General features: G+C 42.2%; 1 protein-coding gene across 1 annotated transcript in view; it reads left to right on the forward strand.

Annotated features, from left to right (window-relative positions):
• LOC144769168 (extracellular calcium-sensing receptor-like) overlaps positions 1-27273 on the forward strand; it is a 313553-nt gene that overhangs the window by 17722 nt on the left and 268558 nt on the right. Inside the window, exon 4 of the mRNA XM_078653182.1 lies at positions 23537-24373. Coding sequence (XP_078509308.1) covers positions 23537-24373 — 837 coding nt within the window. The remainder of the gene's footprint in view (positions 1-23536; positions 24374-27273) is intronic.

Consider the following 27273-nt stretch of genomic DNA (forward strand, 5'->3'; position numbering starts at 1 on the left):
AGAAAACTAGAGGTTGGAAAGAGATTTCTCTACGGGCGATCAGAGCGACGCCACCACCCAGTTTGCCGGGGGTCGGTCGGTTCGTAGAGCATAATATGAGGCAGGGAGCGCGGCTAATGGTGAGGGAAGGGAGTTGTCGCAAAACCAAGTCTCAGTGAGGAATAAGAGATCAGGTTTATGCAGGTCCAAAAAGGTGAAGAGTTCAGGCAGTGCTTAACTGCTGACCTGGTGTTAAGGTAATAGGTGGATAATGCGATGAGGGGAGGGCGAGCCGGCAGGTCGGGACAGGGACAGATGGTGGGGGGAAAAGATGAGGGGAAGGGGTGGGGGGAAGAGTGCGAAGCAGTTAGTCCCAGCCTGTCGATTCGTGTGCTCACAGTATCGTCCAGAGGCCACGGGCCTTGGAGTTTAACCAACTGCACGGAGGAGTATTGTATTATGTGGGCATAATGGAGGGCCCCTGGCCCCAGTCGGACGCGGACGGGCGCCGACGGTCTTACCTTTGGCGCGCCATAGGCGCGTAAACGTCGCGCCTGCTGCGCTCGTCCGCTGCGCGTCCGGAAAATGCACATGATTTATGGATATGTGGGTAGGGCGGCGGCCAGGAGGGCGTGGCCTCCGAAAAAGGGGCGTGGCCTCAGGGCGTGCCGGGATGGCGGCAGGGAGTGTTTGGCTTGAGGGGTTCGTGACAGCGCTAAATCGGCTGCCCGAGCACAGTGAGGAGCGAGGAGGGTAAGTGCTAAAGCCAAATATAAAACGAGTACATTTTAACAAGTGACAATTCAAGATACAACAGGGTTAAAAGAATAGGTTAACAAAGCTCTAAGCTCCCGGCTTCCGCCTCAGGAGCACAATACTTCACAGTGGCGCTTGTAATCAGTGACTGTTAAGTAGGGATCAGCGGGGGGCGTGGCCTCCGAAAAAGGGGCGTGGCCTCCGGGCGTGCCGGGATGCCTCAGGAGCACAATACTTCACAGTGGCGCTTGTAATCAGCGACTGTTATGTAGGGATCGGCAGGGGCGTGGCCTCCGAAAAAGGGGCGTGGCCTCCAGGCGTGCCGGGATGGCGGCAGGGAGTGTTTGGCTTGAGGGGTTCGTGACAGCGCTAAATCGGCTGCCCGAGCACAGTGAGGTGCGAGGAGGGTAAGTGCTAAAGCCAAATTTAAACGAGTAAATTTTAACAAGTGACAATTCAAGATACAACAGGGTTAAAAGAATAGGTTAAAAAAGCTCTACGCTCCCGGTTTCCGCCTCAGGAGCACAATACTTCACAGTGGCGCTTGTAATCAGCGACTGTTATGTAGGGATCGGCGGGGGGCGTGGCCTCCGAAAAAGGGGCGTGGCCTCCGGGCGTGCCGAGATGGCGGCAGGGAGTGTTTGGCTTGAGGGGTTCGTGACAGCGCTAAATCGGCTGCCCGAGCACAGTGAGGAGCGAGGAGGGTAAGTGCTAAAGCCAAATATAAAACAAGTAAATTTTAACAAGTGACAATTCAAGATACAACAGAGTTAAAAGAATAGGTTAAAAAAGCTCTAAGCTCCCGGCTTCCGCCTCAGGAGCACAATACTTCACGTGTTGCATAGTCACTCATGTGTCAGGTCGTGCACAGGCCTTCTGTCTGGCAGTACTGTGGGTGATGTCTCTTCTCTTGTGTACCTAAAAGCAAGCAAGCAAGAAGAACATCAGCGAAAAGTGGCATTGTTGCAGTTCAAATAGTAGTACAAACAAACAGTATCATGTATTGTGGTTACTTAAGTTATTTTAAATAATAAGCAATACAATTGAACTGCTATCATTCTCAATCATCCATACAAGGCTATGGTAAAGGGCCACACTGGCTGGACACACAAAATGGCTGTCAGCCAGGGTCACATGGTCATCAACAACAGCAACACTGAGCAAGGAGGCATGGCCACAACGAAGAAGACATGCAGGCCTATTGTAAAAGCACTGGCTGGCTACACAAAATGGACGCCAGCAACATGGTCACAACAACAAGAACCGGCAGGGAGGCATGGCCACAAGCAAAGAAGACATCCAGGCTTATGGCAAAAGCACACTGGCTGGCTACACAAAATGGCCACCGGCCACATGGTCGAACAGCAAGCAAGGATGTATGGCCACAACAAAGAAGACATACAGGCCTATAGCAAAGCACACTAGTTGCTACACAAAATGGCCACCAGCCACATGGTCACACGAACAAGCAGGAGGTCTGGAAATAAAGTACACATGCAAGCCAATGGGCACTGACTTTACAAAATGGCCCCTGGACACTTGCCATGGGGAACAAAGACAAATGGTGACCTATGGCACACACACTGGGCAGACAAAGGAGACATGGAAAGAGAGAGAGTACAACATTAATTAAGCAGTGCCAAAAAAGAAAATTAAAAGGGCAAAAGAGTTTTACAATAATACAGATCCTCCATATATATACTGTTTGCAGGAAAAGAAAATGTGGAACAGTTGTTTCATCCACCCATAACTAGTATAGGACCTAATGGCTGGGAGGCCCATTGGCAGACTAGGCCACATAGTGAATTAAATCACTGTTGCAAATGATCTAAAAACATGGCGAATTTGTTTAGTAAACTGTGCATTATTTTTACTTTTCAAAAAAAGAAGAATTACATGCAAAAAAACTGCAGGCCACCCACCACAATAAATTGTAAAAATCAAATAAAAGTATAAATAAATCCAGGTTCATGCCCCCAGTCAAACAAACGCAAAAAGAACAATTGATGGACAGAATGCAGAACAATGTCATACATTCACCCCAGTACAGCGATCTGGGCCTACATCCATCGTTTTTTTGCTCACCATGCCATTCCAGTTTGGACCCAGCCATATGCAAATCAGTCTTGACCCTGTGCCCAAGGGGAACAGTCCAGCCCGAACTGCCAGGCCAGGTCCTCCCTAGACTAGAAACAAGCATCCTAGGACCGGTTTCGGACTTTAAGTCCTCATCAGCCAGGGTAGCTTGACTCCAGTGGCATGGAGAGTACAGGACCCAAGTCTGGGCATACCCGTTCCCCTCCGGGTGACAAATGCAAAAAGAACAATTGATGGACAGAATGCAGAACAATGTCATTCCTTCACCCTAGTCAGCATCCCGTCCATCATTTGTTTGAGTAGCACTTGTTACCTTAATGGACTAGTATAGGGCCTACAGGTCCATTGGTGGACTAGGCCACACAGTGAATAAAATCACTATAACAAATGTATTAAAACCATGGAGAAAATGTTTCGTAAACTATGCAACATTTTTCCTTTCCAAAAGAAGAATAATTAAATGCAAAAAAATAACTAGGCCCATACTGAAACTGCAGACCACCCACCACAATAAATTTTAAAAATAAAGTAAAAGTATAAATAAATCCAGGTGCATGCCACCAGTCAAACAAACAACACCCTTATACATCAGTTTTTCAACTTACTTGTGAAATCTGAAATATAAAGTCCTTAAATCCAATGGTATATACGTAGCAGACAAGGAAAGTAATCATTCTAGCACCAATTTCCAATGAAAAGTGATCAGGAGAGGTATGCAGCACTTGGAGGAGCCTCCTGGACAGGAACATGAAGTTGGAGTCTCTGGGACATACCTTCCATTTTGATTTTTTTTTAAATGGCTTCTTGCACAAAAGAAAACAACTCCAACAGCCAGTTTGGAGGAAAATCCACTAACAAATGCCTTTCAGCTGCGTCTCCAGCAGAAAAGCAGCTAGATCGCTCCGTTCACGATCACAATTGGCACCAAACATACTAGATTGGCACCGGCGTGACCGAAAGCCGTGCGCTTGAGAGCGAAGTCTCGTATGAGCTCGCGAGCGGTGCAAGAAGTCTTGCGTGCGCTCGCAAGCGGCCTGAGACTCTTGGGGCTCGAGATTGAGAGATAAAACAAAACTTGAGCACGTAAACTGCGGATTTCAGGAACTCCGCATTCCTCTGTGGAGCGGGGAGTACCCGGATTTCGCAAACTCCATGAGCAGACCGGAGTTTACTGACCAGCCTTAGTAAAATGGCTTTTCTTTACCAGGCCTAATGCATCCACGTAACACTTAGGCCCCAACTCAGGCCCCTTCCTCAACCCACATCCCAACTCCTAGCCCAAGCACACTCACTTCTTTTCAGGCACCCACTCCAACAGACACAGATAATTACAAACAAACAAACAAATGCACAAACAACATAGTCACACCATTGACACTACACCCACAACCACAACTAGCACCACACCCAGAACCACCAAAACCACCATCACACCCACAACCACCATCACATCCACAACCACCATAACCACCACCACAACCACCACACCGATAACCACCATAACCACCACCGCACCCACAACCACCACCACTCCCACAAGCATCACAACCATCACCATAAACCACCTCTATACCCACAAGCATCAGAACCACCACAGCCCAAATCACTACCACACCCACGGGCACCACAACAACACCAAACACCTCAACAGCACACTCCTCAAACCAAACACACTAACACAAAAGCACACCTCTACCCAAAACACCCAACAAAACCAAATGCAAACACTCCCCCAAAACCAAACATCACCCAAAAAGCACAGAGCCATACATACACAGCATATACCAGACTCACATGCAACTCCCAAGCATACAAACACATGCACATCACGTACTCAAGCTCCCTCTACCTCCAAAACCTAATCCTCTCCCACCCCTCCTACCATTTCTACTACTTCTGAATTCACCTCTTACCTGTTCATAACCCCTGTCAAACCCAAACCCATCACGCCCAAGAACGATCTTTGAGGTTCCTGCTCTTTGACCAATAGATGCCCCTTCCTGAGGTGGCTACCCTTTGGCAATATGTTTAGGAGGCAAGTTATCGGCTACAAAACCACAGCCTGTATGACTTAGAAGCCCTTTAAATCTCCTTCTAAATATATTTTTTCAAAAACACTTTGAGGGACGTATGGCCTTTATGGATAATAAGATTTAAATTTTACTAAGTATGTCCTAACATTAATTTTTATGGATTACTTCAAATGCTAATGATGAAACTTACATTCATGACAGAAACTACAAACGATTTTTAAATTACATATTTGCACAGTCCAAACACTAGTGATAAAAATGTTGTAATTGACAACAAACCTTTGATGCAAGCATTCATCACAATAACGAACACTTACACCAAATAAACCAATATTTTTCTACTTTTTTACAAAGTGTTAATAGAGGTGGGTTGATAAAAATAAACACATATGCATTACACCATAAAAAAATAAAGAGAACATTCAAATGTAATAAAATACAGAAAATTCACTAGCTAAGGGGAAATGCTACATTTATAAATATATGAAATGATTTAAGTTCAGAACTAACATTGATTTTACATGTATTTTGAAAAAAACAACACCGTTTTCATTGTCTAGTGCAATTTCTACATTATAATAACTTTAAATTATTCCACTAATGTGTAATGCATATGTTTATATTTTGAAAGGTTACAAAAAATAATTGAGCACATCTGCATGGACACATTTTCAATTTTTGGTTCATGTCAATTTTTGTTTAAGTGTCCATTATCATGAAGTTACCTTGCACCAAATTTGAAACTAACCCCATAACTACCAGGCCTCCCCTCCCCACACCGTTTTTTTGGCTATTTGGGGTAGTTTAAGCTTAGGACCCCATAGCCTTTTGTTCACATAGGGTATGCACACCAAATGTGCATCCTTTTTTTCCAACATCCTGAGGATTGTACAGGTACCCCATGTTGGTGGATTCCTCTAGAGGGGAGCAAGAAATTAGCCAAAAGGCAACGGCTTTTTGTTTTTATCCCTGAAAATGGTATCAATGAGGGGATTGCAGTGCTAAAATCATCATATTCCCAGCTTTCAGGAACCCAAAGCCTTTACACAGTTTTGGCATCTTCCTGGGACTTAGTCTATTTTTCCTATTTTTTGTGCTTTCAGCCTCCTTAAAGTTTGTGGTAGAAAGCTATACATTTTTTAAAAGTAGACATTATTCTGAATTTAACAAGGGGTCATTTGTGTAGATCCTTCAAGGTTTTCCAATGTAAGGTAACAGTTAAAATGATAAAATATTGAAATTGAATTGAAAAAAAACAGCCATTTGTGCCTACATTTTTACCTGTAACTTATTCTAACTATGGCAGATTTTCAAAAGCAATATACTGTTACATCCACTGATTCCTTATGGTTGCGGGGATATATTATACTTCTAGGTTCATCGAGACGCCGATGTACCAAGAGTCAATAACTGAGCTGCATCCCACAATGGTTTTTCATTTTTTACCGGGTATACAGCAATTCATTCGGTAAAATATAAAGAGTGAAACATAGGTATCAAGGAAACCTATGCATTAGTGAAATGGGAACAAAATATGGAGTTTAGAAGCAGTGGTTATTTGCACATTTGTGGGTACCCATGCTAGCATGTGAATTAGAGGGCGTTTTTCAAAATGTCTGCTTTTTTACTCACTGTCTTACATTTGGAAGGCAGAAATAAATAGAAAGACAACTGGTAATACCCAGTGTACTACTATTCTGTGTTCCCTTTTAGCCTCTGGATAAAAAACGGTACCTCATTTGTGTGGGTTGGCCTAGTGCCCGCGACAGGAAACAGCCCAAAACGCAATGTGGACATCACATTTTTTCACAGAAAACTGATCCTATTTTTGCAATCTGCCTGCTAGGCTGTGGTTTTTGGGGCCTAGCTCAGCCGTCACCTTTAGGAACCTGGCAAACCTGTACATTCTTTAAAACTAGACACCCAGGGGAATTAAGGATGGGGAGACTTTTGTGGCTCTCACCAGGTTATGTTATCCAGAATGCCATGCAACCTCAAACGTTGTCAAAAAAACAAGTTCCTCACATTTCTGTGATAGAAAATTCTGGAATCTATGGAGAGCCACAAACTTCCACCCACGCAGCATTACCCCAAGACTCCAGATACACATGGTAACTCGCTTGTGTGGGTAGGCATTTTGCCTGCAACAGGAAAGGGCCCAAATTACAATGTGGACAGATCAAATTTTGCTACAGAAAACCAACCCTTTTTTTGCAATGTGCCTAGCTGTGGATTTTCTCCCCCAGCTCAGCTGGCACCTAGGGAAACCTAGCAAACCTGTACATTTTTAAATACTAGACACACAGGGGAATCCAGGATGTAGTGACTTGTGTGGCTCTTCTCAGGTTCTGTTACACAGAATCCCTTGCAAACCTTAAACTTTGCAAAATAAAAAAGTAATTGCTCAGTTTTCTGTGATGAAAACGTCTCGAATCTATGGGGAGCAACAAACATACACCCATCCAGCATTTCATAAATTCTCCTGATAAAAATGGTACTTCACTTGTGTGGGTATGCCTAGTTCCCGAAACAGGAAACTGCCCTAAACGCAACCTAGACACATCACATTTTTCCACAGAAAACAGACACATTTTTTGCAATGTGCCTAGCTGTGGATTTGGGCCCTAGCATAGCCAGCAGCTAGGGAAACCTAGCAAACATGTACAATTTTTTAAACTAGACAACCAGGGGAATCTAGGATGGGGGGACTGTGTGGCTCTCACCAGGTTCTGTTACCCAAAATCCCTTGCAAACCTCAAACTTTGTAAAAACAAACACATTTTACTCAAATTTCTGTGATGAAAAGTTTGGTAATCTGTGGTGAGCTACTTAGAAACACAAAGTGAAGAAGGGCCCAAGGGGAATTAATATTATAGACCTTAGGGTATCTTGTCCCCCAACTATACAATTACACACACGGAAGATACCGAAGGTCTTTCATTGATCAAAACTCAATGCAGAGCCTATAAAGTGTTCTACAGAGGTGACCAGAACCAGAGGATTCGTATACTACAGGAGACACACAGAAAGAAGTGAATATTAAGATGCAGTTCAGAATAAGAACTCAGTCCAGAAAGAGATTATGAACCCATAGAAAGTACCCATCAGCCCACTCAATAGTGGAACTTCGTCATCTGGGATTTTTGGAGAATTGGTGTCCAATATGCCCTTCCTCAGATCGAGCTTGAGGCTAGCTTAGGACCCAATGGTTGAACCCTCAACCAAAAAGGACGACAGAGTATGAAGGCTGATAGGGCTTAGTTGCAGTGCTTAGAAAAAGTGTAAGAAAAGAAAATAGTAAATAGTAATCCAAGTGATTAAAAATACCTATCTTCATGTCAATAAGGAAACTTTATTATGTGTGCCCATCAAGATGGTATAGTTAAAAGCAGAGTGAAAATAGCAGTGAAAATATTTGCTATTTACCATAGATGTTATTTGGTCAACATGTTTCAGCCTCTCCAGGCTTTCGTCAGGACCTATAATTCACTACTGCAACACTTACTTTTTGTGCTGTGAAGGACAGACTACAAATGTTCTTAGAAATCCGGCTCGGAGAAGCACGAGGTAACGACGGAGAGTGCGTGGCCTCCCTACCCTGAGCCGTTGCCAGGTGAGGTGAGGTTTCTCATCCCATAATATTGGGAGATGATACACAATTTCTAAGAATATTTGTAGTCTGTCCTTCACAGCACAAAAAGTAAGTGTTGCAGTAGTGAATTATAGGTCCTGACGAAAGCCTGGAGAGGCTGAAACATGTTGACCAAATAACATCTATGGTAAATAGCAAATATTGTCACTGCTATTTTCACTCTTCTTTTAACTATACCATCTTGATGGGCACACATAATAAAGTTTCCTTATTGACATGAAGATAGGTATTTTTAATCACTTGGATTACTATTTACTATTTTCTTTTCTTACACTTTTTCTAAGCACTGCAACTAAGCCCTATCAGCCTTCATACTCTGTCGTCCTTTTTGGTTGAGGGTTCAACCATTGGGTCCTAAGCTAGCCTCAAGCTCGATCTGAGGAAGGGCATATTGGACACCAATTCTCCAAAAATCCCAGATGACGAAGTTCCACTATTGAGTGGGCTGATGGGTACTTTCTATGGGTTCATAATCTCTTTCTGGACTGAGTTCTTATTCTGAACTGCATCTTAATATTCACTTCTTTCTGTGTGTCTCCTGTAGTATACGAATCCTCTGGTTCTGGTCACCTCTGTAGAACACTTTATAGGCTCTGCATTGAGTTTTGATCAATGAAAGACCTTCGGTATCTTCCGTGTGTGTAATCTGTGGTGAGCCACAAACTTGCACCCACCCAGCATTTCTCCAAGTCTTCCGATAATAATGGTGGCTCACTTGTGTGGATAGACCTAGTGCTCGGACAGGAAATGGCCCAAAATGCTATGTGAACACATCACATTTTCCCACAGAAAACAAACCCTTTTTTGCCAGATGCGTGGCTGTGGATTTTGGGCCCTAGCTCAGGCGGCACCTAGGGAAACCTAGCATACCTGTACATGTTTGAAAACTAGACACACCGGGGAATCCAGGCTGTGGTGACTTGTGTGGCTCTCACCAGGTTTTGTTACCCAGAATCTCTTGCAAACCTCAAACTTTGTAGCAAAAATCACATTTTCCTCATATTTCTGTGGAGGAAAGTTCTGGAATCTGCGTAGATCAACAAAGTTCCACCCACCTAGCATTCCCCAAGTCTCACAAGAGAAATTTTACCTCACTTGTGTGGGTAGGCCTAGTGCCCGCGACAGAAAATGGCCCAAAACGCAACGTGGACAGATCACATTTTCGACAGAAAAGTGGCCCTTTTTTTGCAATGTGCCTAGCTGAGGATATTGGACCCTAGCTCAGCTGGCACCTAGGGATACCTAGCAAACATGTACAATTTCTAAAACTAAACACACAGGGGAATCCAGGATGGGGTGACTTGTGTGGCTCTCATCAGGTTATGTTACCCATAATCCCTCGCATACTTCAAACTTTGTAAAAAGAAAAGGCCTTTTCCTCACATTTCTATGATTGAAAGATTTGAAATCTGCGGGTAACCACAAACATCAACCCACTCAGCATTTCCCAAGCGCCGCAAAGGATAACCAAGTGTAAGGTAAGGTAACTGGGAAACTACTAATGCAATAACATGGGGTTGGGGTGGTGGGGTGTTGCGCCAGCTTACCACATGGGCTACCAGTACAAACTACAGTTCTAAAGTGACACTTACTGAGCTTACTCATAGATGTAATGTCCAGTATAAGCTAGTGAATATACCTAGAATTTCCATTTTGTTTGGGAGTATTTTGTGGGGCTGCTTGCCCACACTGGGTGAGGTAATACAAAGAGGATAAAACATTACCCAGGTGGCATCCTTTTGATCTCAATCATGCCAATAGCTATCAATTGTCTGTCCATAAAAAGTGGATGACAGTACAGACATTCCAACTTTCATGTAGCATGACTTGTCTGAAGGAAAGTACATTTTCCAAAATCTAACATCCAAAACCACCTCCTGATTTGCGAAGTGATTGGCGGCTGCCATAAATATTACCTGGTAATCCAGAGCCATTTTTAACTTGATTGCACCATCTACTGGCTACATCTAGTACTAGTCGTCAATATTTTACGCGCAAGCAAGGACTGCATCAATTCATTGAAGGTCTACTCTACTGTAATCTCTGTTGAAGTTACTCTGCCAGGGTGCGGAACTTCACGCAATTTCACTGAGTTTTTCAGTAACTCCACAGATTTCTGCGTAGTACGACTCAGCGACCTTTGCCCAAGTCTAATTCCCCCACATCTCCCAATCGAAATGGTACTTCCCTTGTGAGGGTAGGTCTAGTGCCCGGGACAGGAAACTGCTCAAAACGCAATGTGGACACATCACATTTTTGAAAAACTAGCCTCCCGTGGAAATTAAGATGGGGTACTTGTGTGGCTCTCACCTCGTTATGTTACCCAGAATCCCGTAGAATCTTCAAACTAAACTTTGTAAAATGACAAAAAAACTTTTTCCTCACTTTCTGTGATGGAAAGTTCTGGAATCTATGATGATCCACAAACTTCCACCCATCCAGCATTGCCCCAAGTTTCCCGATAAAAATGGTAACTCACTTGTGTGGGTAGGCCTAGTGCCCACGACAGGAAATGGCCCAAAATATATTGTGGAGACTTAAACATTATCGATCACAAAAAGACCTGGTTTTACAAGAGAGTCACCTACAGTTTAGGTCCCAAGCTTGGCGGCCAATTAGGGAAACCTACCAAACCCAAATATTTCTGAAACTTAGACACCAGGGGGAGTCCAGGAAGGTGTGGCTTGTGTGGATCCACAGTGTGGATCCCCTGAAGTTTTGTTACCCCGAATCTCCTGCAAACCTCAAATTTAGCAAAACAAATCACATTTTCCTCAGATTTTTGTGTAGGAAAGTGTTACTCTGGAAAGTTGTGGAATCACCGAGCCAACACAAATTTCCTACCACCCAGCATTCCACCATGTCTCCTGATGAAAGTGGTGCCTCACTTGTGTGGGTGAGCCAAGTGCCTGCTACACAGAGGGGCCAAAAACATATTTTGGAGACATCAAAATTATCTATCACAAAATGACCTGGCTTTGCAAGGGGGTCACCTGCGTTTTTTGTCCCAGGCTTGGCGGCCATCGAGGGAAACCTACCAAACCCAGAAAGGTTTGGAAATTAGACACTCGGGGGAGTCCAATATTATGTGGCTTATGTGAATCCCCCGATGTTTTCAGAGCCAGAATCCCATGCAAACCTCAAATGTAGCGAATAAAATCACTTTTACCTGCCTGGGATCACTGCACTGGCACAAATTTTCTCCTACCCACCATTCTCTTTGGTCTCCCGATAAAAATAATGCGCCAGTCCATGCACACTGCCAGGTAAAGCACCAGGCCACGCACACCACCATCACATTTTTTCTACAAAAAAGAAAACACAAACCAATTGGCAATAGATACAAAACTATAACTACAAACACAACAGTTCTAACTTAATACATCACACTAATGCCAACTATGAAATCAGAACAAAAAATATAAAATGATACAGACCAGTCAGTTTACTTTTACACTGAAGGTTGCAACTAATAACTTTGTTTCGTGTGGTTCAATTTATAACGTGTGGGCACACACAGCCTAGGTTTGGAAGGACAAGAGGGGCTATATGTACAACTCTCCTTCCGGATAACAGACTCTGCATTTTTTAGCGGGAAAGGTTTTTTTGTCTATGGGAGGAATGTGATCAGGAAAGTGGCAACAAGGCTGCCCATCTGAGACTGCTGAAACTGAACAATTGTCATCTTTGAATCTGGAGAACAATCCTTAAATACAACAAAAGCATTGAATGTTGCTAAATGAAATAAATGGATGGCTAACTTCTTATATCAATTGTACGCCTTATGAACAGCAGTGTAAGATTCCAAACTCTGATCTACTCTATCTACACCACTTATAGGCTTCTTGTAGTCTAAAATGCACACAGTTTGCACACTTTAGCAGCCTGACCCCAAACAGTCACAGATGAAATGCGTTCATCATGGATGGTAGTCAGCATATAAACATCTCTTTTGTCAGAAGATTTCAGAGCCAGAAGTTCATCACAATCAAGACACTGCACTGTCCCTTCTCAATTATTTTTACAAAGCAGCTCTATTGGGTAACATTTACAGTTAGAGCGGATTGTGCCACAAGCAACAGTGTCCATTTTGAACAATTACCTGAACAATGGCACACCAGTGTTAGAAAGTCATTTACAAATTTCCCACACAATTTTATCTGTAACCCCAAATGTGGACAGACAACCAGGAGGGTCAATACTGGAATTCATAACGGTGTAGACTCTGAAATTACAGACATATCCAGTACTACTCTCAGACAGCATATATATCTTAATTCCATAACGTGCCCGCTTGCTAGGACAGTACCACCTAAAAACCAATCAGCCCTTGAACAGGACCAATCACTCATCTACAGCTATGTCTTTCCCTGGCACAAAAATCTCTGAAAAACTATCTACAAAGTGATCATGGAGAGGCCGAACCTTAAAAAGACAGTCACAATTAGGGTGATCTGGAGGCAATGCTAAAGCATTATCAACAAAATGCAACATCCGAACAAGAAGCAAATACCGATTACTACTCATGGTGCAGGAAATATAGCCATTGCCATCAAGGGATTAGTAGACCAATATGAAGACAGCAACACTTTCCTTATCAGGCCCATCAGAAAAGTTAAACCCAAGAACTTCTTCAACTCATCCAGATTTGTGGGAGTGCACTGGGTAGCTTTAAACTGCGGCTTAAGTCTGGCACAGTTGTCCCTCAAATACTATTCAGCATACAAATGAGTCTGCTCAACAATCTCATCCAAAAATACATTGTCCATAAACAACAGAAATAAATGTAGAGGCAAAAGATTTTCACAATTCACTGTACACCTTGCAATGCCACAAAAGGCAGGCAACACTGGCTGCACCATGTTTGGGTCAACCTAGAGTCCAGCACTTGCAGTGGGAGACCATGCAGCCCCATGCTGCAATCCAGATGCCTCTTGCTGCACTATGGACACACCATTGTCTTCCATTAAAAATGGCACTTCATCTGCACTGAGAGTTGCTTCATCATCAGATGATTCCTCTCAGACAGAAAATTAACTGCCAGAATCCTGGCCTTTCTCCTCTGCCTCAGATGCAGAGTCAGTCTCATAATCATGGTCAGAAGAAGACCCAAAAAGCATACCAATAACCTGCTGAGTGGTCATCCTGCATCTAGCTATAATCCTTACCAAGAAAAGTAACTTGACATACAAGTCAACAATACCCAACACTGTGTTAACCAAGTAATAAAAAAATGTGGATTTATAAAACAAAAAGTAAAATTACTGGTATGTAGCAATTGCAAGGTAAAGTCAATCAATGCAAAGCACACAAAGACCTATATACTGTTACCTAATACCACTCACTTGCTAAAAACAGCTAGACTCACCAGCACCTACTCGGCACCCACATAGCAAGCACCAACGATATTTCACTAGAAATGCAAACAAAAGAAAATTACACTCAGTCAGTCAAATTCATTTAATTCGGTTAATTAAAACCATAAAAGTATACTACAAAAATGCATTCTAAGGAAATTTACAAAAAATATTAAATAAACATGATCATCACAATTATTCAAAAGACATCATTAATTCAATAATATACAGAATAAAAAGGTGAAAATTTCATACAAGTCCTGACACCAGATGCACATTATTAGCAGCACTTCCTTTCTTCTTAATCCTGACAGCTGCGGTTAAAAAAATAGCTATATTAAAAATTTACCATGTATTATTTAACAGTTGCAAATAAGTGAAAGCCGGTCTTGCATGAGTAAAAATTTGCCTTTTAAAATTGGTATTATAAAACGATTACGAATATGCAAAAAATATTCACAAAATAAAACAAAATGCAGAGAATCCTGAGTAGAGAAATTGTCACTCAGTCAGTCAAATTCACGTTATTCGGTTAATTAAAACCATAAAAAGTATGCTACAAAAATGCATTACAAGGAAATTTACAAAAAATATTAAATAAACATGCTCATCACAATTATTCAAAAAAGACATCATTAATTCAATAATATACAGAATAAAAAGGTGAAAATTTCATACAAGTCCTGACACCAGATGCACATTATTAGCAGCACTTCCTTTCTTCTTAATCCTGACAGCTGCGGTTAAAAAACTAGCTATATTAAAAATTTACCATGTATTATTTAACAGTTGCAAATAGGTGAAAGCCGGTCTTGCATGAGTAAAAATTTGCCTTTTAAAATCGGTATTATAAAACGATTACGAATATGCAAAAAATATTCACAAAATAAAACAAAATGCAGAGAATCCTGAGTAGAGAAATTGTCACAGGTGCATACATTTAAGTCCACCAGATTTTTGCTATCCCTTTGGCTCGGCAAAAAGCAAATGTAGTTGGTTTATCCTAAATTGAACCAATAGGAAGCAATGGTGCTGGTTAGACACAATGGTTAAGTATGGCTCAATCGTTTATGATGTACATATCAGCTGATGAGCCCGAACAGACGGTTTGACTCATTCTGCTCTCTATCACTTTGAGATACCTGAAGATACATATTTTTAACCCACGATTTGTCAGCTTTTAACAATTTCTCTGGGGAACCAAAGAGCTCAGGTCTGCCTAAATAGACTGCAGTCCTTTTGACATAATTTAACCATGGGATGCTACTTGCCAAGTCAAGAGTTAAACAGTCACGAATGATAACACGGTTCATCTCCAGCTCCGCGTTTGTCCAAATACTTATCGATTTGAGCAGATGAGCCATTCCAAGGGTATCTGTTATATAACTTATGTCCATTTCTTGACGAATAATATAGGTGGATGTTGATGACGGTACGGCTAGCAAATGTAGAAATTTATTTTCCACTATTTGCACGTTCCAGGCGTTTCTGTAGTTCCAAAGTTCTGAACCATAGTTCGCAATGGCCAGACATTTAGCACTGTAAATATTTAACATAGCTTGTATGGGTTTAGAGTCCAATCTGCGAGCAAAATCTAAAAAAGCAACAGTAGTTCTTGCCATTAAATTTCTTTTGGCCTGCATTTGTGGGATCCAGGAACCCCTTTTGTCAAATAACACTCCCAAATATGAGAATGGCGTTACCCGTCTGAGATTGTTTGCCTCACAATAGTGACTTTTACATTTCTTTGGCTAGGCCCCCATGAGCATAATGTGGGACTTAGAGAAATCTACATCCAAGTCCAAGGACTTCATGAATTAAGCAAAAGTGGTTAAAAGCTGTTGTAGGCCGTTCGTCGTTCTAGGTAGTAGAGCAGCATCATCTGCATATAACAGGGCCGGAATTAATCTCTCTCCTATAGGCGGGATATCACTACAAGGAACCGATAGAACAATTTCAAGATTGTTAATATATAAAGTGAATAACAGAGGGGACAAAATACAGCCCTGTCTCACTCCTTTAATTATACGGATGCTACGTAATAGGTTCCCTCTTTGATTGAATCATACTGTGGCACCGGGATCTTGATGCAGATCTGCCAGAAAATGTACGATATTTTTATTTAATCCTAATTTCAAGAGCAGATGCCATAACTTGGACCTATTCACTCAGTCAAAAGCCAAAGAAAGATCCATAAACTCTAAATTAAATGTGCCCTTCTTCGCAATGGTATATTTCCCGGTCAACAAGAGCAAGTTAAGGCACTGATCGGTGGTACCTCTCCCCTTCCTAAAACCGTACTAAAGGTTAGAGAGGATGTTAGCATCATTCAGCCAGTCTGTAAGCTTGGCCAAAACCACTCGTCCTAGCACTTTCACAGAAGAATCGATCAAATAAATTGGCCTATAACAGCGCGGGTCACTTCTAGTACCCTTTTTAAAAACTGGTACTATCACTGACAACAACCAGGATTTAGGTAAACCTACTTTACAGTTTTTATTAAAAACATTGGCAAGCAGTTTGGACCAAAGGGGTATGTTTGTTAAGAAGAGGTTGGCGGGATCCCCGTCCGGGCCAGGGGCTTTATTTTTTAGACATTTGGGCTATAGCCTTTGCTACTTCACTCACTGTAAAGGTTAGAAGATATTTCTTACCCACATAAATAGAGTCCCTCGGTTTGTTTTCTCCCTGGTCCCCGTATATAACCGAATATTACACTCCAACATACCACTTTTGCAATCAGAGAAGAAGGGTCTATTCACTACACTCCAAAATTTGGCACTGTTTTTTAACACGTCAATAGACGTTAATTCCATAAAAGCATCATTTTTAATCTGAGTTTTACGAGTATTTATAGCTAATTTATACTCTTTCCTACAATCAGCACTGAAGGTCTTATCTAGTGTGCTATTTTTTAGTACACACATTAATTTTTGATGTGCAGCTGAACAACTTTGATCAAACCACCTTTCTCCTTTATTTACGTGTTCTTTGAAGGGGTGTGAAAGATCTTGTGCCACTTGCCTACTAATTTTAGTGTATGCACTTAGAACACCATCATCTCCTGCCTCACTATCATAGCACAACTCCAATTCTGGCCCTCCTGTATTGGCTAATCCATTACAGAAATCTGCAGGAATTACCATACTCCACTTCAGTCTACGACCCTGATCTATACTCTTAATTACTGCAGTGGAAACCCATTTATTAACCTCCAAATTGAGGCTAATACCCCCCCCCAGATGTATAGGATTGTGGTCACTAAATTGAGACCACAAGGCTGTATAATCCTTGACAAATAGTTAGAGAGCAGTATTTATAAAAATATAGTCGATAGTTGTACAGTTACCCCTCCCTTTAAATGTTGGGATAGCGTCTATAATCACCTAAATTAGATGGATAAATGAGGCCCAGATCGGCTATAATTTGCTCCAAATATTCACCTTGTATGCTATGTTCAAAGTGGGACTCGGGAAACCTGTTGGGCCCTAAACAATCAAAAATACCACATTGCTTATGACATGGATGTATATTAAAATCCCCTAAAATAATAACCGAATAAGGCGCAGAATAATTCTCCCTATAACCCTCTAATTAGGTCTTTAGGTTGAGCAAGTGTTCTGTGACTGTAATCCTATCAAATGAATTATAAAAATTCATAATTAAAATCCTACTTGAATTTGCTGGGATGATCTCAACAACTAGACAATTTGGTAGTCCAGTTTCTAGCTTACCTTGACTTCCAGCGCCCTTTAGGGCAATCAGAGTAATCAATCCACCTTTAGATCTTCCCATGTTAGATGGTCTAGCTGGTTCAAAATAGGATGTAAAACCATCCAACCATAAAGGGCTATTTTCTTCCCACGATTCCTGAAGCCCAGTAACATCATACTCTTTTAAGAAGAGAACCTAATTTGTCGTCCTTAATTTTATTTCTTAGCCCAGCAATGTTCCAACTAAGTATTTTTACTGTGTCCCCAGATGGCAAGGATTGGGGTATAACAGGCATATGCTTCCTCTGTACGTCTAACTCCTCCACTCGGATAGGTGAGGTGGTGATTAGTCAGTAATTGCCATCTAGATGTGAAAGGCCATCATATCTACTCAAAGTTTCAAACCACCTAGTAGTCGAGCCGACTCTACTGTATCCCTATGTGGTTAGAGGGAAAGTAGAAGTAGAAGTACCATTAGCTAAGTGTTGGTCTTCTATGCAAGAGGATCTGTTCTCCTAGCTTGGTCTATTTCTCAACCTTTCAAATGTTTTAGGGGGATAAAACACCCCCAATGGTAGAGCTCCAATGCCCGCAGTATCACCCATCTGTTTACCATCAAAAAGCCAACCTGGTACATTATTTTTAACCACGACACAATCTCCCTCAGTGTTTTTGGGGCAATAACCAACCCAATCAACACGTCTTGCCATTATAACATGGGAAGACGCCATTAGACCACCCTCAGAATGTCTAGAGCACTAAAATTGTACTTTAGGGATTAGATCTTCTGTAGTTTCCCTTGTTTTAACTTTAAGTTGTGGTACCCCAATAAGGACTGCGACCAATGGTGTAGATTCCTGAGGCAAGTGGATCCCAACTTGACTCATCAAACCACTTGAATTGGGCAATTGGACCTTCGAGTTGGTATCATCCCTTCGATAGCATTCTAAGTTGCCTTGTTGAGCCAAAATACTGCTACCTTCCTGAGGAAGATCAACAATCTTCCGGGGGTCAGGACCAGGAATTCTAGGACTAGCTACACTTGTAACGCACCCAATACCCAAATTTGTAATACTATTTAGGTTACTATTTATGCTGGCTACTTCATGCTGGCCTCTTTTGCCATTATCATGTTTTCTCCCTTTTGTAACATTCGTAGATGCCCCACCTGCTCCACCCGCCCATTTATTCTCAAAATTAGACAATTTCTTCATGATGCCATCCACCCCATATTTCATACAATTAATTAATTCCAGTCTCCGTGTTTCAAATAGAGTGTCAATTAGGGTCAAAATTATGCCCATAGGAGTGTCCATGGGTGTAGCTCCAGAGGAAGCGGGAGGTCTCTTTTTGCGATTCAATTGAGTACCAGGAACCACCTGGGGAGAAAAGGCTTTTTTAACGGGACCGTCCTTGATACCCTTAGCACTTTTCTTTCTTTTTTTCTTTATTGTGGTCCGGGGCTGTGCAATTAAGAAGATTGATGGAAAATTACACTCAAGGAAACACAATACACATTGTGCACAAATGCAAGGATACTTTCACACACATTCAAACACAAGCTAAATAGGCTGCTATAATTACAGCATTTCCCAATAAAACATTCATGCAGCTCAATGATACTCTTTTGGAGTAAACAGTATAAAAAACTTTTTCTTACTAAACACTTGCAACAACACAAACTGCAGATCCACCAGTGCCAAAACCGCAAGAACTGGGAAAACAAAAGATTTACACTAGTATGAAAAAGAGAATTGGAGAAAAAGACATTACGATCACCAATGATGACAAAAAATAACAGTTAACAGTCAAACACAATGAAGTCTGCCCATTACCATCCAAATGCCAGCCACACACACTGCCAACCAAGTGCCAGTCCATACACGGTCAGCCAAAGTATATTTCATGCTCAAACTTTCCATGGTGGTCTAGTGGTCTCTGGCCCACTTGGGGGCAAATGGGCCTACAAATATGGCTGATCTGCCCCTGTGGGAGTGAAAAATGGCCAAAACATTAACCCCAAGGGGCCGCTCCTGAAAACATTATGGGTCAAAGTTAATAAAATCACTGGTGGTCTAGTGGCTTCAGCAGATGGGCCTAAAAAGACTTGGCCTGTCTGCGCCCAAGGGTGGCAAAATCAGCCAAAATATTAAGCCCCAAAATGGGAGCAACCCTTGCCCAAGGAGTCTCTTCATAAAACATTTTGCGTTATATGAAAATAATCCCTGGGATCGCATCCCCAATACCCATTCAAAAACACCCCTGGTGTCTAGTATTGTGGATTTCTGCTCCATGATTGCAGCCCTACCCGCGATCGTGGAGGAGGAATTCACTCTCTGCAGATGCAAGGGGAAATCCCTTTCCCCCAGAGTCTGCACTCCTGGAACCCCCACCAAATTACATCCTCTCGCATAGTTTTCCTAGAACGTTCGCGGCTCCACTTGATGACATTGGTGCAAATTGCCGAGGGTGGAGTCAGGGTGGCTGTGGAAGCACTTCCGCTGCAATCTCCAGTGGGGGCATGAGGTCGGCTGCCCCAAGAGGGGAGCGCCACAGCTTCCCCCATGAGTAGGTGTCTGGAAGTAATGGTTACATCCTCAGCACAGGAGTGCCACGGCCGAGGATGTAGCCATTACGTCCAAGCACCGAAAGGGATAAAATAAAATTATACAGGGCTGTTTCTTTCAATTTCTTAAATGACAACATTCCACACATATTCATTACACATTAGTAAAATGTTGCTTGTAAGAGAGATTTCAAAATGCTCGAGTCCAGATCTACTGCAAACAAACTATACAAACGGTAACAAGTAAAAAAGAATGTTACCTTTGATTCCCATGATGAAGGGGTTGATTAGCTTTGTGGTCAAGAAGCAGTAGCAAAGGAAGGACTTGGAGGATTGGGTTCATGTTCCAAACGGAAGTGGAAAAAGATAAAATGGTAAGTTTCTACCTTATATGCCTTTGACACTGCCAAATCAAGTGTGGAGGTTTACCCTCAACACTTACGTCAACAGGAAGGCAAATTGTGATTGGCCTGGCGGATTTCATGGCTGGACGCCCTGCAACTATCGCTCTTGCCTATGGCGTGGTCGTCGTGGGCAGAATATTCTGAAGGAGACGGTAGCACTCGGACAGACTATCATCCATAGACCCGCTAGCATTTAAAATGAGCCGGCGGACTGCTTAGTAGTTGGACAGGGAGACGGCGAGACCAAATCCCCAAGATCTATATCAGGCCCTAAGTGATCTTGCTGCTTTCGTTACTGGTTAAGACCAATGACGACTGGAAAAACATGTTGTCTCCTGTAGTTGGAGAGATTTATCAGCATTTCTAGGCAGATGAGGTGATTTAGTTCTTAAGCCATTCACAAATTCCAGTGAAGTGGGTTTCTGGTAATGGCACAATAAAAACATTTCCTCAGATACTGTTAGTGTCTGCCTTTTACAAACTGCTCATTTTTGGACTAAGATGTGTTTATTTTGATGGGAAAAACATGAAGTAAAAGGAAATCAAAGGCAAATATATTTTTTTACTGACAGTCTTTTTATTCTCCTGTACACTTCTTTGAAGCACACAATATTTGAATGACAACTCTGAGGCATTTCTTCCAATGCTACCAGCTCTACTAACGTCTTTTGCGGATATATCTGCTCCATTAATGAAGGGTCCCTATATATAGCACTAAGGGGCATGTGTTATTATTTGGAGACATTTTGTTCATTGTGTCTGCACTAAAACTTTACACTGGCATTTCTAGCTGTTTACCATAACCACTTTAATGAAGGTGCACTGTTTATGTCACTCAGGAATGTGTGAGAATTCATCAAATTAACTTTTTATGGGTTTAAATATACATATATAAGCTATATAAAATATATTAACTTGATCAAACAGAGCATTATTTCATCAATGCATCCTTAAACTCTTCACGTTGCAAGTGAGAGGGGGAATCAAGGGAAAATAATAGGTTATCACCTAAATAAATCGGAACAAATGTGTCTAGAAAGTCTTGTAAGATTTAATTGATTAGTTTTTAAATTTGTGAGGGCAATGAATTGTCTTAACTGCGAGGGATCAACGTTATGGATGAAACAGATTGAAGTGCTGGTTGAAGAAGCTAAATAACTGATAAGCCTGTTTTTCAAGCCTTCCTTGAGGTATTGCCTTAGAAACAGGTTTTTGTTTTCATTCAGAAATTATGGTTTCTCAACAGGTCTATTTTAAAACATCCCAGTATTTCAGATATAAATAGTGCCCAACAAAGACACTGTTTCTAAAAGGAGTATACTTCCTGTATTATCTGGCAAAATAGAAGGGTTGTTTCCTTTATGTTATGCTCATGATAGGATGAACAGAGAGTGACTTTTCTGGTAGTCGTGGGCTGTCCAGAAAGCAAGCCAGAGCATATCAAGAAGGCAGACACATCAATCACTTCAAATGTGATTTCTTCCAGGCTGAACTGACCTTGTCCTACCAATGGAACTGGTGTGTTGGGTTATGGCCCAAATTCCAAAGTACAGCCATCTACTGAAGGAATGAAATGAAATGAAAAACATATTTATAAAGCGCTAGCAACTACCCTGAGGCGTCCAGGCGCTCAAAATTACCATCAGTGCTCAAGAAAAAAGGAGGGGTGAGTCAACTATTCATTGAACAGAAGAGTTTTCAGTTTCTTGCGCAAACTCAGGAGGTTAGAGTCTGCTCTAGGATGAAGTGGTAGGGTATTCCACATTTTCGGGGCATTATATGCGAAGGATCGACCTCCGGCCCTCGCTCTATAGATTCTTGGGATTTGGGCTAGAAAGGCATGTGAGGATCGGAGAGCTTTGGAGGGTTCATATGGCGATACCAGCGAGTGATTGATCTCTGGGCCTGATTTCCAGTACGCCTGATGTGCAATGCACAGAGATTTAAACTTGACTCTCTCCCTAATGGGGAGCCAATGTAATGTTCTTAAGCCAGTTTTTATTGAGGTTCTCCGAGGGGTGCCAAGTAAGGTGCGAGCAGCACAATTCTGATTGCATTGTAGTTTTTGTAAAGTGTATTCCGGCGCCCCAAGGTACAGAGCATTGTTAAAATCTAGGCGGGATTGAATTAAGCCCTGAATGACTATCTGTCTTGCCTCGAAGGGAAGAAGTGGTAGGATTATTTTTTTTTTACCATCCTTAGGAGGCCAAAACAGGTCGCAGAGACTTTAGTTGCCTGCATCACTAACATGTTTACTTACGAAGGGTAACATCTTTTGCTTTGCATGAAGAATGTATTTGAAAATGCTTGTGGCTCCAAAATCTATGACTAGGACAAATGCATAGATAGGTGAACAACCCTCCTGATAGACGAACATTACTAACATTGGGAAAAGTGAAACTAAAAGTCTCAAATGTGTGGCACTGTTTCAACTGAAGACAGGCACTCTTGGAAAGTTAGCCATGTCTTGGAGTTGGAAAGCACAGCTTTATAATACAGAAGGAGCAGGATCATAAGGCCCACCACACATGTTGATATTCACATTAGGATTACATGGTGATGCTACAAGGCACACTACTAACATATATCAGGTTATGTATTTTCTGTGGATAGTTGTGCATAAATGATGGGATAAAAAACAAATGCTGTGTGTTGGGATCAAGATTGTACTGCGTTTCAAATCAGAAAAAAATACCTAACCCTTTTCATGAGTTGTCTTATGATAGATACTGCGCATGTCTGTCGGGTCAAACACACAGCAGCCTGTTTATGTCAGTTCACGGGTTTTAGATGACCAGGGAGGAGTTTGATTCAACATTTCAGGCCTTGATTTTAAATACATTTTGCAACCACTTACAGGTTTTAGATAAATAAAATATTACTACTCGGAGTACAAGCTATGCACAACAACTGACTGACTTAGACAATAAAATGCTAACATAATGTTCTAAAACAAAAATTTGATTTTCTCCCAACTAGATTAGTTATGGTGCAGGACTCTCCATACTGAGTGACAAAATGCAATTCCCTGCGTTTCTCCGGACTCTTGCAAATGGAAATTATTTGGCCCAGGCTTTCATCGAGCTGTGTCTTCATTTTGGTTGGACATGGATAGGAATTCTGGCTTCAGACAATGACTTTGGTCTTGAGCATGGCCAGAATCTACTGAAAGGTGCTCCTCACAGTGGAATTTGTGTTGAATTCTATGAAACCTTAGCCACAGTGGCGACACAGAAATCATTATCTCATGTGGTCAATGTGATACGACGATCTACGTCAAGAATAATAGTGTGCTTCACCTTTTCTCCTCAGATGATCACTTTTTTAAGAGAAATCTCTGCACAGAAAATTGTTGGCAAAGTTTGGATTGTTAATACCAGTTGGGTTTCTTCTCCAGTTTTTTCCCAAAAAGACTTATGGCCAATTCTGCATGGCACAGTGGGATTTGCAGTATATAGTGGGGAAATGCCAATGTTTAAGGAGTTCCTCTCCAGCATCCATCCCTCTAAGTTTGCTAATGATATCTTTATGAAACAGTTCTGGGAGCAAGCTTTTAGTTGCCAGTGGCGGGAAAATTTGAATAGCACAGTTGCTGAAAGTGAGATGAATGGAAAGAGATTCTGCACTCAGAAAGAAAAACTGGAAAGTCTTGATGAGTCCGCTTATGATGTGCATAACTTCAGGTTTACTTTTAAGGCATATACCGCAATCTACGCCTTAGCGCAAGCGCTACATGATTTGAAATATTGTATACCTTCAAGAGGGCCATTTGCTAACATCACCTGTGCTGATTACCCAGAATTTCAACCTTGGCAAGTAAGAACCTCCTAAATCTATAACACAGTGTGAATGTATTACTTATTTTCAATTTGGTATTTGTTAATTTCGAGGTCATGAAAAACTAAATGCATTAAACTCAAAAAACACATTAAAGACACACTGTCACTTACAGTATTGTAAATGTAAAACTGCACAAATTGAGCACTGCAGCATTTACTAAACCATTTCAATCCGTTTAGCTGTGTAGATAGTAGACTTGAAGACTTCAGCGGCCTTTGGCAAATGTTGAATTGTCCACGATTGTGGCGGTTATTTTCCTTGTTCTGGGATTAACTATTATGATGGCAGTTTGCAGCAAGCCATGACCCCGATCCTAGCAACAAAGATCTTTGATCTGCTGGAAAAAAATTATTTTTGGGTGGTGGCATGCAAATCAATTCCTGTGCACGCTTTACAGTGTTTAGTTTGTGCCCGTGGTTGCAGGTGTGGCCCATTGACAAGCATTTTTGGGGGACAGTGCTGATTTTTCCTTAACAGACTTTAATCCAGAGCAGGAGAGAGGAAAACAACACAAAAGGGGAATGTAGAAGGAAGAGAAGCATAGAAACTCAGTGGCTTATTTACAAAAATTGACGCATCGCAATGATGAGTCAAAAATCTTGTGTCGTCGCTCGACAATGCAATTCGACTCGGATGCGGCAAATCTTGAAGGTGACAGACCTTGGCGCAACACGGTAGCCCGCGTCAGAAAAACTGACATAGGTGCCGCAAAACTGCTGCAAGTCAGCCTGACGGACCTGCAGAAAAAGTCACGTATGGCTGATTTGTGACACACAGCGCCAGTCTGACAACCCTGCGACAGTTCACACTGCGTGAAGCGGCAAAAGGCACCCGGCAATCAACGCTATTCTCCAAAAAGACATTTGTGGACCACAGAGGACCTAACAATGGACCAAGAAGGTAACCCCAGTAGCCAGGATCCCCTGGCAAACACCCGTAGCAGAAGCCCAGATGCACAAGCTGAGACTGGGGCAAAAAGGAAACGGAAGTCCAACTTCAGTCTAGGGCTAAATTAGATACTGGTGACGGAGGTCACCATCTACCAGCATGAGCTCTTTGTCAGTTCCAAGCTGCCTCTCGATAAAAGAGAGGCGATATGGCAGAGAATCGTCCAAAAGATCAACAGTGTAGGCGAGTCCAAGAGGACTGTCATGGACTGCAAAGAAATTTGGCATGACTGTAAGTACTGGACAAAAGAAAAGCTTGCGGCAAACCGTAAGGCAGCGTCACAAACTGGAGGAGGCAGCCAGCAGACCAGGAAGTCCTGGATGACCTGGAGGAGCGGGTGGCACTGTCATCCCACAGGAAATCATAACTGGAATATGCGGACAGGACAGTGCAGCCCGAGAAGTTGAAAAGCAGACAATGGGTAAGTCACAATAAGTGCACAGATGTCAGTAATGGGTCATGGTGGTGATGTGATTACAGCTAGAAATGTCCCTGTGCCACAGTCTGATGTGTGCATCTTGTTGTCCTTATACTCGTCAACAATCACAACTATTCTCAATGTAAGTTAATCACATATGACAATCACATATTGAAAATGTCAAATCATCACTGCCATGTTCATCTCTGATGGAGCAGATATACTGGACATCATTTATGAAGGGTCTTGCACCACCTGTACCTCACTTTTGTGAATGTCCAAAGTGAAGACCCATTGGCGCAAGGACTACATGAATGACGTTCACAAGGTCACACATATGCCTACATGTGAAACTTAGGTAATACAGTGCAACCTGGTGCTACATCTTGCCTGGTCTTTCTTGAGGTGTGGCAGTGTGTTGGGGCAGTTTGAGATCAATGGTTGGCAGACGTGTGCATCGGGGTCATTGTATGTAAGCGTTGGCGGATGGTGGGGCCAATGGACTCAATTACAACCGATTAGATGGCCTGGATCCATTTATGTTGTGGATCAATGATGGTGATGGTGTATGTTGGGCATGGTGAATATGTGACATTTACAATGATGGTTGGTCCAGGTGAATCCGGTGGTGTGGCTGTAGTTGAATCTGTCTACTGGTGGAGTAGATGTGTTTGACTGTGTCTCCACCAATGTGGCTTGATGTGGCGAATAGCTGCTTCAGTTTGATGTCAGGAAGTACACCCAGGAGGCAGTGGTGTTCTGGTCACTGGGGTTGTCCAGGTGGAGCTAAAGTAGGAATGTCATTGGTGAATGGGAGTGCGTAGTGTGCAATGATGTCTACAATGGCATTGGTGAATGGGTGTCCATGGCCCGGGGGGGCTGCAAATGAAGGTGCCAAAGTAGATGTTGTTGTGCTTGCTATGGTATTTTAAGTTGTGTAGTACCTTCCTCACCGCTGGGTCATTGGAGTGTGTGGTTAGTTGGACTGTTTTTCTTTCTTGTAGGAGATGGCAATGCTACCTCCTCGATGGACGTGGTGGGCCTTGCGGCTAATTAAGTAGCTGTCACTGATGGGGATTTCTGGTCAAGAACAGAGGTTGATACATGTTTTTGTGAAGTAGGTGACATCTGAATAGATTACAGCAAGAAGGTGCCACATTTCTGTAGTGTTTATGTGTAGGGACTGCATGTTGTGGAGGATACAATTGAGCTGGTTCTGTGGAGTGTTATTTGGCTGGGTGGCACAAGGCACAGGTGTGTTGATGTGGCAGAAGGGTTGTTTGGAGTTTCGACTGGCGCAGGGTGCACGATAAGCATACCCTCTTGCAAGAGGGCAGGTGGTGTTACGCAGTTGCCTTCACATTGCATGTCATATCAACGCATTGAGATGCAAGTAATGGAGATTCATCATTTCCAGGTTAGGAAAGGCGTTCTGGTGTCAGATAAAATGTAAGGGAGTTTCCATGTGATTAAATATAACATTTAGGTTGTCTTGTGCGTTAAATAATGA

The sequence above is a fragment of the Lissotriton helveticus genome, chromosome 7 (assembly GCF_964261635.1).
Source record: "Lissotriton helveticus chromosome 7, aLisHel1.1, whole genome shotgun sequence".
In the NCBI taxonomy this organism is placed as follows: Eukaryota; Metazoa; Chordata; class Amphibia; order Caudata; family Salamandridae; genus Lissotriton; species Lissotriton helveticus.